This window comes from Amblyomma mixtum, chromosome 1 (genome assembly GCF_055824585.1).
Source record: "Amblyomma mixtum isolate Tamu chromosome 1, ASM5582458v1, whole genome shotgun sequence".
Lineage (NCBI taxonomy): Eukaryota > Metazoa > Arthropoda > Arachnida > Ixodida > Ixodidae > Amblyomma > Amblyomma mixtum.
In genome coordinates this window covers 256,903,164-256,915,449 of record NC_143012.1, presented here as the reverse complement: position 1 = coordinate 256,915,449, position 12,286 = coordinate 256,903,164, and the positions used below count along the sequence as shown (strand labels likewise).

At 43.7% G+C, this 12,286-nt stretch overlaps 1 protein-coding gene across 2 annotated transcripts in view; it reads left to right on the top strand.

Annotated features, from left to right (window-relative positions):
* Nucleotides 1-10,364, top strand: part of HisRS (histidine--tRNA ligase) — a 28,362-nt gene extending 17,998 nt beyond the window's left edge. For both annotated transcript variants that reach the window (XM_089565820.1, XM_089565821.1), the window contains exons 8-13: nt 71-195; nt 2,228-2,300; nt 5,135-5,292; nt 6,348-6,464; nt 7,791-7,937; nt 10,141-10,364. In XM_089565820.1, the coding sequence (XP_089421946.1) occupies nt 71-195; nt 2,228-2,300; nt 5,135-5,292; nt 6,348-6,464; nt 7,791-7,937; nt 10,141-10,221 (701 nt within the window). In that variant the 3' untranslated portion in view covers nt 10,222-10,364. The remainder of the gene's footprint in view (nt 1-70; nt 196-2,227; nt 2,301-5,134; nt 5,293-6,347; nt 6,465-7,790; nt 7,938-10,140) is intronic.
* The last annotated feature ends 1,922 nt before the right edge of the window (nt 10,365-12,286 follow it).

Genomic DNA, 12,286 nt, shown 5'->3' with positions numbered 1-12,286 from the left:
AGTACTCTCTAGTAACTGCTCTGAGGCCTGCATAATAAAGTATCGTGCATGTATGCATGATCTGCCTCAGGTGGCCGGGAATTGGTCACCGCTCTGCTGTCGGATGACTTGGCCACAAATTCTTCCGTCAAGAGAGGCCTGGACGAGATGCAGCTGTTTTTCGACTACTGTGACCTGTATGGAATCGCCAGCAAGGTCAGGATACTGCTTATCTCATCTGCCCTCTTTGGAGAGCAACTCTGAGGGGTTTCCGACGTTCACTTCTTTTTTAGCTAAACTTTTTTTTGCTCATTCTCTTTTCTGCCCTGATCTTTTCAATCAAATTGTGCAGCTGTGTGATATTTCATCTGGGCAAATCAGTATTAAGGTTGGACATTTTTGAGAGCTCAGTTGAGACAATTTTGAAGGCCAACACTGCATTTGTAATGTCTCGCAAATTACCCTAACACCATAACTGCTTCCGGCTTGCCGAAGAATACGTCTCAGGCTTCAATAATTTCAGACAGTTCATAAATGGAATCATTGCTCGCATCTTGCTGGTGTAACTATTCAGTGCAGATAAGAGAGTTGTGCATGCCAGTAGTGCCTGTGATGCGAGTATTGTTTGTGATGCTTGTGATAAGCATCACCTCCAACCACCTAGCCGAGTTTCAGTGTTAGTTTTTATTTTTCTTTTTGCTGCAAACTTGTTTTGCTCGGCAAACTAAAAAACAATAGCTTGTAATGGAGAGGGGGACTGTAAGGAATATAGATTTTAGATTAGAACAGTGGTAAGGGCAGACAGTGAAAAAGAGGCAATTGAAGTGGACTCTGAGCTCAGTTTTATTGGTAAAATGCAATGAATATATTTAAGAAAAAAAAAATCACACTAATTAAAATAGTGAGTATCACAAATGAAAGGCTCTGAAGAGAAGAGAATCAACTGACCAAAAGCAACAAAAGATTATGCTTCCTGCTCAATGCTATAAAATGGCTATAACAGATGACATTGCCTTTGACACCAACACTTTGGTACGGACGCGCACAGAAATGAAGGCTATAGCCATCTTTGGCGCTGAATTGAAGAGCATTTCTATGTTTGCAGGCTTGATGCTGCTTTGCTGCATTTAACTGTTCCCTTACCATGGAAAAATGATGGTTCTTGCAGGTTGCTTTTATCATTTTTTGCATTAAAATGATACCTTAGCATGCAACGCATCAAAATGATATCTGATGAGCATATGCTTTCTTATAGCACGCTCTTAATATAGAGTTATTAGGCTCTAAATTGCAATATAGCCGCCGCGGTGGCGCAGTGGCTATGGTGCTCGGCCGCTGACCCAAAAGACGCGGGTTCGATCCCGGTCCCGGCGGATGAGCATATGCTTTCTTATAGCACGCTCTTAATATAGAGTTATTAGGCTCTAAATTGCAATATAGACGCCGCGGTGGCGCAGTGGCTATGGTGCTCGGCTGCTGACCCAAAAGACGCGGGTTCGATCCCGGCCTCGGCGGCTGGAATTTCTTTGGAGGAGAAATTCTAGAGGCCCGTGTACTGTGCGATGTCAATGCACGTTAAAGAACCCCAGGTGGTCGAAATTTCCGGAGCCCTCCGCAACGGCGTCTCTCATAGCCTTAGTCACTTTGGGACGTTAAACCCCATAAATCAAATCAAATCAAATAAATTGCAATATAATTCGTGAAATCAGAATTAGATGAAAATTATGGCAACGTAACATGAGGCTACAGCACAAAATAAAGCACCAAATAAAACCACTCTCATCATTTACAAATCAAGCGCACTACATAAAATACAACGTGAGCGGTAAAACAAAACATGTGCAAGCATGCACTGATGTCTCGGGCATCTAAAACGAAGTCCCGCAATCAAAATTGAAATATGAGCAATCCAGGTGGTTGTCTAACTCACGACTACTACTCTAAAAAAAGAAAAAAAAAAAGACAGCATAAGAGCCAACAAAAGTGCTCAGTGTAGCCTTTCGCCTTTGAGGAGTGCACAGTGAGAAACGGATGCATTGACTATGTCCAGATGAAGTTTCATTTTTCACGTAGCCTCCTTATGTTGCCATTTCACTTGCTTTTGGTTTTCTTGTAAGTGGTGCTCCCTGGTGGCATGTTTGTGTTTAGTTTTCTTTTTGTTGTGTGTGCATGCATTTGTGTGTGTTTGGGGGGTGGGGAGCTTGTCCTGTGTGCATTAGAAAAATGTGAGCTGTCTCTTGTGTTCTAGGTGTCCTTTGATCTGAGTCTTGCTCGGGGCTTGGACTACTACACAGGCATTATTTTCGAAGCTGTTCTCACAGGTGAGGTTTCCTTCTGGCAAACACTTTGAGCAAGAAAACATGAAACTTGCTGCTTGCATAATCATCCTGATATTAAGTGCAACCTTTTAAAAATGATGTCCTCCTGGGTGTTTTTACCGGCCTGAGCCGATAAGTCTGTGCATTAACTCTTTCCCTACCGCGCCCATTGAGCATCGTTAGCCCGCTAACGATCATTTCATGCCCCGATTTCAGAACCTTCTGCGTTGCTAATGACCGCACTGCAGATGTAGGCCAGGAACCAAAGTTTTGTTTCCGATGTAGTTTTCTTTTCTCTCGCTCTTTTTCTCTCTCGCTTTTCTTTTCACGCGCTCTAAGACATAGCAAATCTCAGGACTCCGTTTCGTCTGAGTGATTTAATCGATGTCCTGTGCATCAACGAGCCTGAAAATGTTGCAAAGTGCTGAAGATGATTCACTTTTCGCATCATTGATGACGGAAACCAGCCTGAAACACAGGCGGCCACGCTCCGATGCACAACTATAGGGCTTCCAGTTATTATTTTGTAGCAACAATATTATTCAAGATAGAAATTATTTTTTTTTTTGCAGATAGTGGCCAATAGAGGAACAAACATTTTGCATATTTAAAAAAATTCTTAACATTTTTTTCTTTTTAGATACAAGCGTGTTTTTGCAAATTTTGTTGAATTTTTTTCTGAAATCTCGTTTTTAGCCAATAAAATTTTTTGTTGCAACATGCAATTTGTTGTTTAAACGCATATTAATAGAAAGCACCTTTATTCAGCTCTGTTTTTGGGTATTGCAATCAGTATTGAATGCAATAGTTTTTACAGAAAAAAATATGTACTGAAACCTTCAGAAAATCGTCATTTTCCCCATGGTAGGGAAAGAGTTAAGGCGACTTGGGCATTGTAATGCTTCTGTATGGGAAGCTGCTCTTTAGTTGAAGCATGATCTGTGGGGCTTTAGCATGAGATTCAAATAGTATCTCAATGATATGATCGCATTTGATATGAATATGTGAAATTCTCTGGCTGGAGCGTATTGTGTCAATGTGCAGAATTTCGGATGTGCCAAATAGTCTTTATTTGTCACTACGGATGATACGAATGTGTGAGCAGTGACTGCACCCCTGAGTACTAAACACTGGCCACACATCACTGGTGCTGCGACTGTCACTCGTGCAGTACTCACTGGCAGTGAGCAGTGGCGCGCGCCTGCAAAAATGCATTTGGTGAAAGAAAGAAGGAAGACGACTGCAATGATCTCGCAGACAGTGCGAATTAAAAAAAAAAAAAAGACATCTACAAAACTGCAAAGGATGGCAGAACCACTCTCACAATTATTTGCACTAAGAATTACAAATGTACAGGCGTTTGCATTCAGAGAAGCCTCCACTGCTTTTGGAAGTTGCACGTGCGGAGCTAGGGGCTGGTGTGGTCGCTCTGTGCACTTCAACTGACAAAGCTGATTGGGCTGTAGTTTTTTAAGCCTGTAACATCACCTTTCAAGTGGATTATTAAGTTACTATTCTTCCGTGCTTTCGGATCGCTTAAGGTCCAGATGCATTGCATATACAATGTGACAAGTTTCTCTTGCACATTCTCTATCATCCTTCTACGAATCTACGGTTATTTGATTCTTACCTGCCACTTTTCTCTTTGTATTGCCTGTAAGGCTGCTATCTTCACACCCTGCTTTGGTTACTCCAAGGGCATCCATTTCCTCAGCATCATTTCCTCTGTCCTTAGTCTCATGATTATATCGGCTATTGTATGGACCCACATATAATTTTCCTGCTACTTGGGAGGCAGGTAGGTTTACGCCCCAAATGACATAAACTCTAAAAATGAAAAAAGATGGGGCACAAGGGGGGCACCGTCATAGAGTTTCTTACTATTACCTAGAGGGAAAGCTGGCAGCCCGTCTATGGGAGTTTGCATGGCGACCCCTCGAGACCACTTCAGCCACCATGGGCGCTCAAAGCATCATGGGGCGGTGAGCTACTTGTTGCGGAACTGCAACTTTTGGCCAAAAAATAATAGAAAAATTAAGCTGTTCGATAACTACGAATGTCCTAACATTCAATATCTTGTCTAATGATTGCAACAAATGAGCAGAAAAGCATTTAAGTGCAAAGTTTGCCCAAAATAAGAGATGACTCGCTCTCCTATTGGCCAAGTGATGAACACTACAAAAACAAATATTTCGTAATTAACAGGCGCACTTTTAAAAGTAAATATGTTTTAAAAAAAATGTTCTTGCTCAGATACTTTAAGAGGTTTTTTAATGGCATTTCGGAAGAGTAGAACCTTTTATTGGCGTCGTGTGTCATCGCGTTTTTACTACAGTCAAATCCACTTATAACAATACTGAAGTGCCATGGAAATACCATTGTTATAACCAATAATTGTTATAACAGGGTTGTGCTGAAAATACAATAGAACACATGCAAAAGTTGACGGTGCCACTACCGACCATTGTTATATCCGATATATTGTTATAACCGGTATTGTTATAAGTGGGTTTGACTGTACTATGGTTTTTGCACACTGCGCTCGCGCGAAAGTCGTCTGCGCATACACAAACAGCGTTTTTGGAATGAAACATCTTAGTAATGACACTCCGTGTTCCTGAAAAACTACGACTGTCTCGCAACAAGTAGCTCACCGCCCCATGATGCTTTGAGCGTCCATGGTGGCTGAAGCGCAGCGCCACCAGCTTTCCCTCTAGGCAATAGTAAGAAACTCTATGGGCACCGTAGCAGCAGTACTAAGACCATGGTTGAGCTCAGTGTATCTAGTGTTGCCGGCCTAAATATTGGCTGATGGGGTGGTGCTGTTGTGCCTGCAGATGAGAAGCAGCCTGGAGAGTCAGTGGGCAGTGTGGCAGCGGGGGGCCGCTATGACAACCTCGTTGGCATGTTCGATGCCAAGGGCCGGGCTGTCCCCTGTGTCGGCATCAGTGTGGGCGTGGAGCGCATCTTCACCCTGCTGGAAGCAAAGGCCCTGGTGGGTGCACTACTACTGCCACTTCACTGCATTTAGCACGGCCAGGTGTAGTCCGTGTTGTGGCATTTGCCAAGTAGTCTTTCTTACCGGCGGCAGCCAGCTTTAGAGATGTCTGAAGGCATAAATACTGGGCATGGCATACATGCCCTTCCACAGCCTATGCATATAGGAGTTTCTAAAGAATCGGCCGTGGTGTGTGCATGATTCGAGAAGGAAAAAACGGCGTCATGTAAGTAGCACACCACATGGCTGGCCAGGATCTTGTCCTACAGTGTCAAGTAAATGCTCCCTTTCATGTTTAGATAGACTAATTCCACATCTATGGGCATTAACCCATTAACGCTATTGAGTCATATTCTTAAGGCAGAGCTTAAGCATCCCTTCCAGTTTTTCACCGTAGAGCAGTATTTTTGATCCCCTGTTAGCTAAGCATACATATAACCCAAGTGATTGCTTCAAGCAAAGTTTTAAGAGTGAGGTTCTGCTTCAACAAAGTTCCTTCTCAGCCTTGTGATCTCCACTGCACATTTCGCAGTTGCATATTTATTCTTGCTCGACTGAGTAACAGAACCTAAAAGCTGTTGGATAAGCTTTGTTCAGAGAAAGATGGTCAAAGCAACAGCAAAAGCTGTTAAGAAGTTCAGGCATGGTGTGGCTTCTACAATGTAAAGGTAAAGCCAAGACCCACACCCAACACATTTTTATGAAGAAAGTTTAACTTATTTTGCTGTCAATGGCAACGAATCTGCGCCAAATGGTGCGAAAACCCTGCAAATGACCAGTGCTGCATTTATGCAAATCGCACACTGCTTCTGCAAGATTGCAATTTTGCAGAAGCAGTGCTTGCGGTGCACTGTTGGGAAAGCATGCACTGCTTGAAGTTGAGAATCGACACCAGGATTGAAATTATTGGTCACTGGTAATTAATTTTAACTGGCATGATAAAGAAAGAGTTCAGGGCTGTTGAACAATGCTTGATGTGACTTGGGATAAATCTAGAGGAATAATAGTTCTCATGTTGCAGTGGTGATCTGGTTTGCTTATGGTTTCACCAGGCAGAGGAGACCAAGCTGCGGACCAATGAGACGGAGGTGTTTGTTGCCTCGGCACAAAAGCAGCTGGTTCGGGAAAGAATGAAGATCTGCGCTGACCTCTGGGACCATGGGCTGAAGGTAAGTGTTGGTGAGGCTATTAGGACCATGCAAATGAAGTAAAGGGATACATGTAACTCGGACTTCGTTTTCTGTGCTTGTCGTAAAAGGTGCTTTGTAGCTGGAGAAACTGGAAGGATGAAAGGAAGCTTGTGAGCCCTGATCCGTGGCTCTGGGTTCAGACACCTCGAGAAGCCCCCCTCAGCCCCGTCATACCTATGGCCCCTATCCTTTGACTAATGTAATCTTTTTTCCTTTTTCTCTTATTTCTTGCAAAATTCCCTTTTGGTTCCCACCCTATGTTGGTCACGTTAGGTGCCTAAGTTATTTAGGTTGGGGTAACTGTTTGGCCTCGGTTAATAAAAAAAATAAAGCAGTTCCCACAGTGAAAACTGTGACCTAGCAGGGCCAGAAAGGGATTGGTAAAGTGGCAAAGTTGTGAGCTGGGCACAGGTGGCTGCGTAATTCCTGTAATGCATGATCCAAGGGGGCGGGCCACATGTCTGCAAGGGAGGGCCCTGTCAAAAGCAGCAGGCCACTAAGAAAAATCCTACAAGGAATAACAAGGGGTGGAGAAAGGAAACAAATAAAAAAACAGCTTGAACTAGAAGTATGATGCATTTATTTTTGTCAGGCCCGTGGTACTGCTTTAGGCTGCATTGTCTTTCTGTGTGCCAATGCGCGTGCCTAATTTGGAAAACAGAGTATTGAGCAAATGGTTCATTTTGTGCGCCTAGCTTACAGATGTCACTTTTGCCATGAGCTACATTTCAAAAAAAGTTTATTTTGGATGTTTCCGCTTGTGCTTGAAATGTGCACTGTGGCTGTGCAAGTTGGTAGAATCTACTTCATGCGAGCCACCTGTGCTTGTCAGAACTTGCCTGCACTGCTCATGGTAGTTGCTCCCCCTGTAGAAGTCAAAGTTCGTGATGTGCTTGTTAAGTTTGGATTCTTGCATCATGTCAGCTTTGATGGTGTAATGCCACTTTCACGCCTTCAGCAAGTTTTGATATTTTTCTACAAGGCCCAGTGTCTTCTCAAAGAATGGAACTTTGTGTAACACGTGGATGGGAGATCTGCTGCCCCATCCACATGCCTTTGTACGTCTCTCCTTTTAGTGCCGAGTTCCTCAAAAATATGGACCAACTGGACTAGAAGCCAGCAAGCAAACCTATAATCTGAGGTGCTTCATAAACCATTTCGGGATTGTTTCTTTTTTTTTTCTTTTGGAACTTGGTTTCAAGATGGCAGAAGTAATTGTACTTCTTTTTCGAGTTGAAAAGGGGAGCACAGGTCTGTTCTGACACCCTGCAGGCAGTGGCTGTGAGGTGGCTTTTGTTGGTGCAGGTGGAGCACTCGCACAAGCTGAATCCTAAGCTGCTGGCACAGCTCCAGTACTGTGAGGAGCGCTCCATTCCCTTGGCGGTCATCATTGGCGAATCAGAGTTGCAGAAGGGCGTGGTCAAACTGCGCAAGGTGGTCACCAGGGAGGAGGTAGGTCTCACTCACATTCTGTTGTCGTGGAACGGGAAGTGTTTTTTAAAGCTCCAATGCACTCCTGTTGTTTCACTGGAATGGCCAATTGTTTAAGGTCACGAACATGCACTGCAGCTTGATGGAAGGCAGCCGAGCTAATCTCGGAGGATGTTGAGAGAGTTGGCCACTGAAGAGACCGCTTCTTCATATCAGTTATACTTGTCATGAAAGTAAGAAATAAATTCACCGTTTAAATTTACATCACAAGGTCTTTTGTTACCAGAGGATGACTACCTTTGGTTATGAATTGTTGCATGCCTTAATGTGGTCTGCTTTGCCCAGCGTCATCTAGTGTATAAAACTGCCTTGCTTCCTGGAATGTTTTTTTACAGCCGAGTTCATGCTCCCCATGCACAATACAAATCAAATTCATAGTTTTCTGTGGCTGGCCTTTTTTTTAATGCACTCAGCACATATAAACGTAAAAGATGAAAAGTCTTGAAATTGTTTTTAAAAAAGCCTTCGGGCAACACACATGGATTGACCATTGACAGACCTCTCAGTGAAGTCTGGCAACACTCTGTGCTCCTCAGACATGCAGGACTCAGCACACCGAGCAGAGACATTCTACTTTGTTAAGAAGGCATCTTGGAGTGCTTACTGTCTGAGCTAGCCAAGGTAGTTGCGCCTCATGCATTAGAAGGCAGGAAGATGGGAATCTTGAAAATGCAAAAATTGAACAAGGGATGCGAGGGTGCCCCAGTCCACTGACCAGTGTACCAAGGCTTCCCTATTGCTTTTCGTTACATTTGTGTTCTCATGCATTATGTAGGTTTACATGCTTATGGCTGTTTTTGTGTGTGTGTATTATGTACAGTCAGGCCGGAATGAAACGCGAACAGAGCATGTCAAGAAAACAAAATATTTTACCTGCCTACTTTCAGCTGAAGTGTACAACTAGCCTGATTCATGTGTCTGGGTAAAGGGCCCACTTAAATGCATAATCGAAAATAGCTTGTAAAGGAATATCTCGCTGAAAAGCAGAAATGTATGACATATGCGTGTTTGCGTTTCATTCCGGCCTGACTACATAGCAGGTGTGCCAGCTATCTTTAGCTAAGGATTCAAAATGCTGCGGATGTGATGGTGTGAAAACAATAAAGTGGGCGCAGGAGGCAATATTGAAAATAAATCCTCTGACCTGGCCGCATTTCTCCTGTGGCACCTCACATGTGTAGTCTTTGCTTTACGACGCAGTGCTTTGTGGCCAGGCAGACTGTTAGGAACGCTGCTTTGTTTCTGCTTGCTTATAGCTACCGGGAACTGGCACACCTGCTGTTTTCCACACTGAATGCGGCCCAGTCGTAGGTGTTACCTTTAATTTTGCTGCCAGTGCCCATTTCATTGTTTCCACCTCCATCGAACACGGCTTTGTTCACATATTTCGAGTTTGAGAGAGCTGCTGTTGTGGTGTGCGAGAGCATGGTCACGTGAGATATTTGCAGTGCGGAAAAAACTCATGAATTAGACATTTTTTGGAACAACCTACATTTTGGCATCAGAATTTTCACCAGATATGCAATAGCTAAATAGTTAATTTTTTTCAGTGTCTTTCAATTGACTACAATACAAAAATACTCCTACTACATACAATGGTGAACAATATCGTTGAAGTTGCCTCCACCTATCTGGCCTTGGTATATTTTTAATCTTTCGCTAAAGATGAGCCACCGTAATAGCTCAGTGGTTATGGCACTCTGCTGCTGACGCAAAGACATGGATTCGATCCCGGCCACAGCGGTTGAATTTCGATGGAGGGCGAATTCTAGAGACCCATTTACAGTGAAATGTAGTGCACGTTAAAAAACCCCAGGTGGTCGAAATTTGCGGAGCCCTTCACTATGGCGTCTTTCATAGCCCAAGTTGCTTTGGGACGTTAAACCCGATAAACAATACTCCTTGGCTAAATATAGCTGGGACACCTGGTATGTGGTACTGTATTTTTTGTTTTAGTCTCTAAATAACATGTGTGTTCTGTGCACAGTAGCTTGCAATTTTGGGCTAGTGCACTAAATTTGAGAGTTTTGATCTAATACAGCTTTCTTAGTAAGGTATTCATTGGAAAAAAAAAAGCGAATGCAAATTGCTTGTCGTTGACCTGCTAGTACTTGCACTGGTTGCAATTGGAACAGAACCTGAAAGGTGGCCGTTTTCTTTTCAGTTTGAAGTCCCTCGTGACAAGCTGGCCAATGAGATCAGGAACTACCTGAAAAACATGAGCAGCCAGCAGGACAGAGCATGACAGACATTCTTCCATTCCTGTCTCCGTGCACTGCACCTCCAGCGAGTAATTTATTTTTTCAACTTTGGCTGCTGAGGCCAGGAAAACGGGTGGCAGTAGGCATTCAAATAAATGCTCTTCTTTTTTTGTTAGCATGCCTTTGGCCTTTGTGTTTCCTGTTTTCTTTCATATCAAAAATGTCCGACAGAAATAATTATGTGCCTGACTTCTGGGCACGTCAATATGACTGAACATTTAAACCGACAAGACTGTCCAGTGACTGTCCAGTGACTGGCTGTTTTCGGCTTAAGGGAAGCTGATCAAATGCTGTTGTAACTACTCCTATGGAACTCCACAGCCACAGGCTTGAGTTCTGGTCAACACGTAAATGTGGCACACGAACAGAAATAGTGCTTCCACAAATAGCTCATAAAGCATGTGCCTGTGCAGATGTGAAGTGCAAATTGCACTTCTCTGTTCTCTGTGGAATGCAACATACGCTGCGTTTCCAAAGCTCCTGCAGAGAGCCTCTACACTAAATGTATCGGGTGCGAGCTTCACCACTGGAGCGAATGGCGCTAGCATTGATCATGAAGGAAGGAAAACATAGCAGAGGCCGCAGCTATCTGATTTGCATTGCAGAAAGCTTTCCGTCAGTTGTGCTTTTCACAAAGTGTCCCGTGAATATCTCATACTCGTGTCAGCTGCAACAAGCTCAGCCAAGAGGTTTTACGCTGTAGCTGCTGCTCACGAGTTCCTATAGCAACAGACTCTAGTCGCTCTTGGCTATCTGATTGGTCAATTTGGTGGTCCAGTAGGCATGACGAACCTCTCACTTCCGGCTTCAAAAAAAAAAAAAAGGCATAGTAAGGGCCTCTCGTAAATTCTGTCCTCCATGGTGTTGATCTTGCACCGCTGGTAGGATCATGCGACTTCCCTTACTGTGGCAGTAATGGGGAGCTTGTCAGAATTTCTGCGTTTTAAAAGACACAGGTAGTGTTATTCTTTCCCCCTTTTCCTGCGAGTTCCTGCGTTGCATATTTCAACTGTTTATTTATACCTCTGCCTCGGCGATTTTTTTAGTGCCTCAATGCCAAACGCGCGACAGTACCCAGTGCGAACTTCGATTTCAATCTGAAGGATAGATTCATGGTTACCTGCACTAAGAATGGGCAAAAAAGTGACAGCACACTGTTGTGTGAGCTGCAAGCATCTCAGAGAGCAAGATTTCATTTATGGGGTTGGCACGAAACTGCTTGGCAAGAGCGGCAAACGCAGAAGGAGTTGGCTGAAGCACACTTATGCAGAGTTTAAGCAATTTAAAGATTGCTCCGTGTCATCCCGACTACTCAAAAATTATTCAAGAAACCAATCAAATGACGCCGCATCTGCTGGCACTAACCAAAACCGACTGGCTTTGGTTAGTGCCAAAGCCAGTCGGGTCAAGGGGGGTCAAGGGGGGACACCTGATGCTTTTTTGCCCGATTTTTGCTTTCAGCAAAAATTTTTTTCCTGAACAATTAACACAATTTTTGAGCTTATGAGAAATAATATTGTGAGAAAATTTTGTTATACCTTGACATTCCAACGTGACAGCATTAAAAACCATATATACCTTAGAAAAAAAACTCGGCAGCATCTGTGATGAAATTCGCTGACTGGCAGATGCGACATGATGACAACAGACCAGGTTCTTCTGTGTGAAAAGCCTCCAGCTGCCAACTGTGTTATGTCGCGTTGACTAATGGCTAAGAAGAAAATTACTCGGCTAACAGCAGACCTATGTACAAAATAGACAGCCCCCAAACTGCCTTGGCAAAACGGAGGCTTGCAGGAGCTATTCCTTCTCCACATTGCTTGGGAAGAGCAATCTGGGTTTCAAAAGCCCCCCCCCCCCCCCAGTCACTTCCGGTAAAGGCATCAACAGCTTCGAATGCTATGCATTGCCAACACGATGTGATAGGGCGTTCCTGTGAATTTTTTTTTTTTTTCAGGATCTACTTCTCCCTCGATTTTCATGAAAAGCCTGTAGAGTTAAAATCTGGCAGAAGGCTAGTTCTTCGTTCCACATTCTCTGCATTTCTAC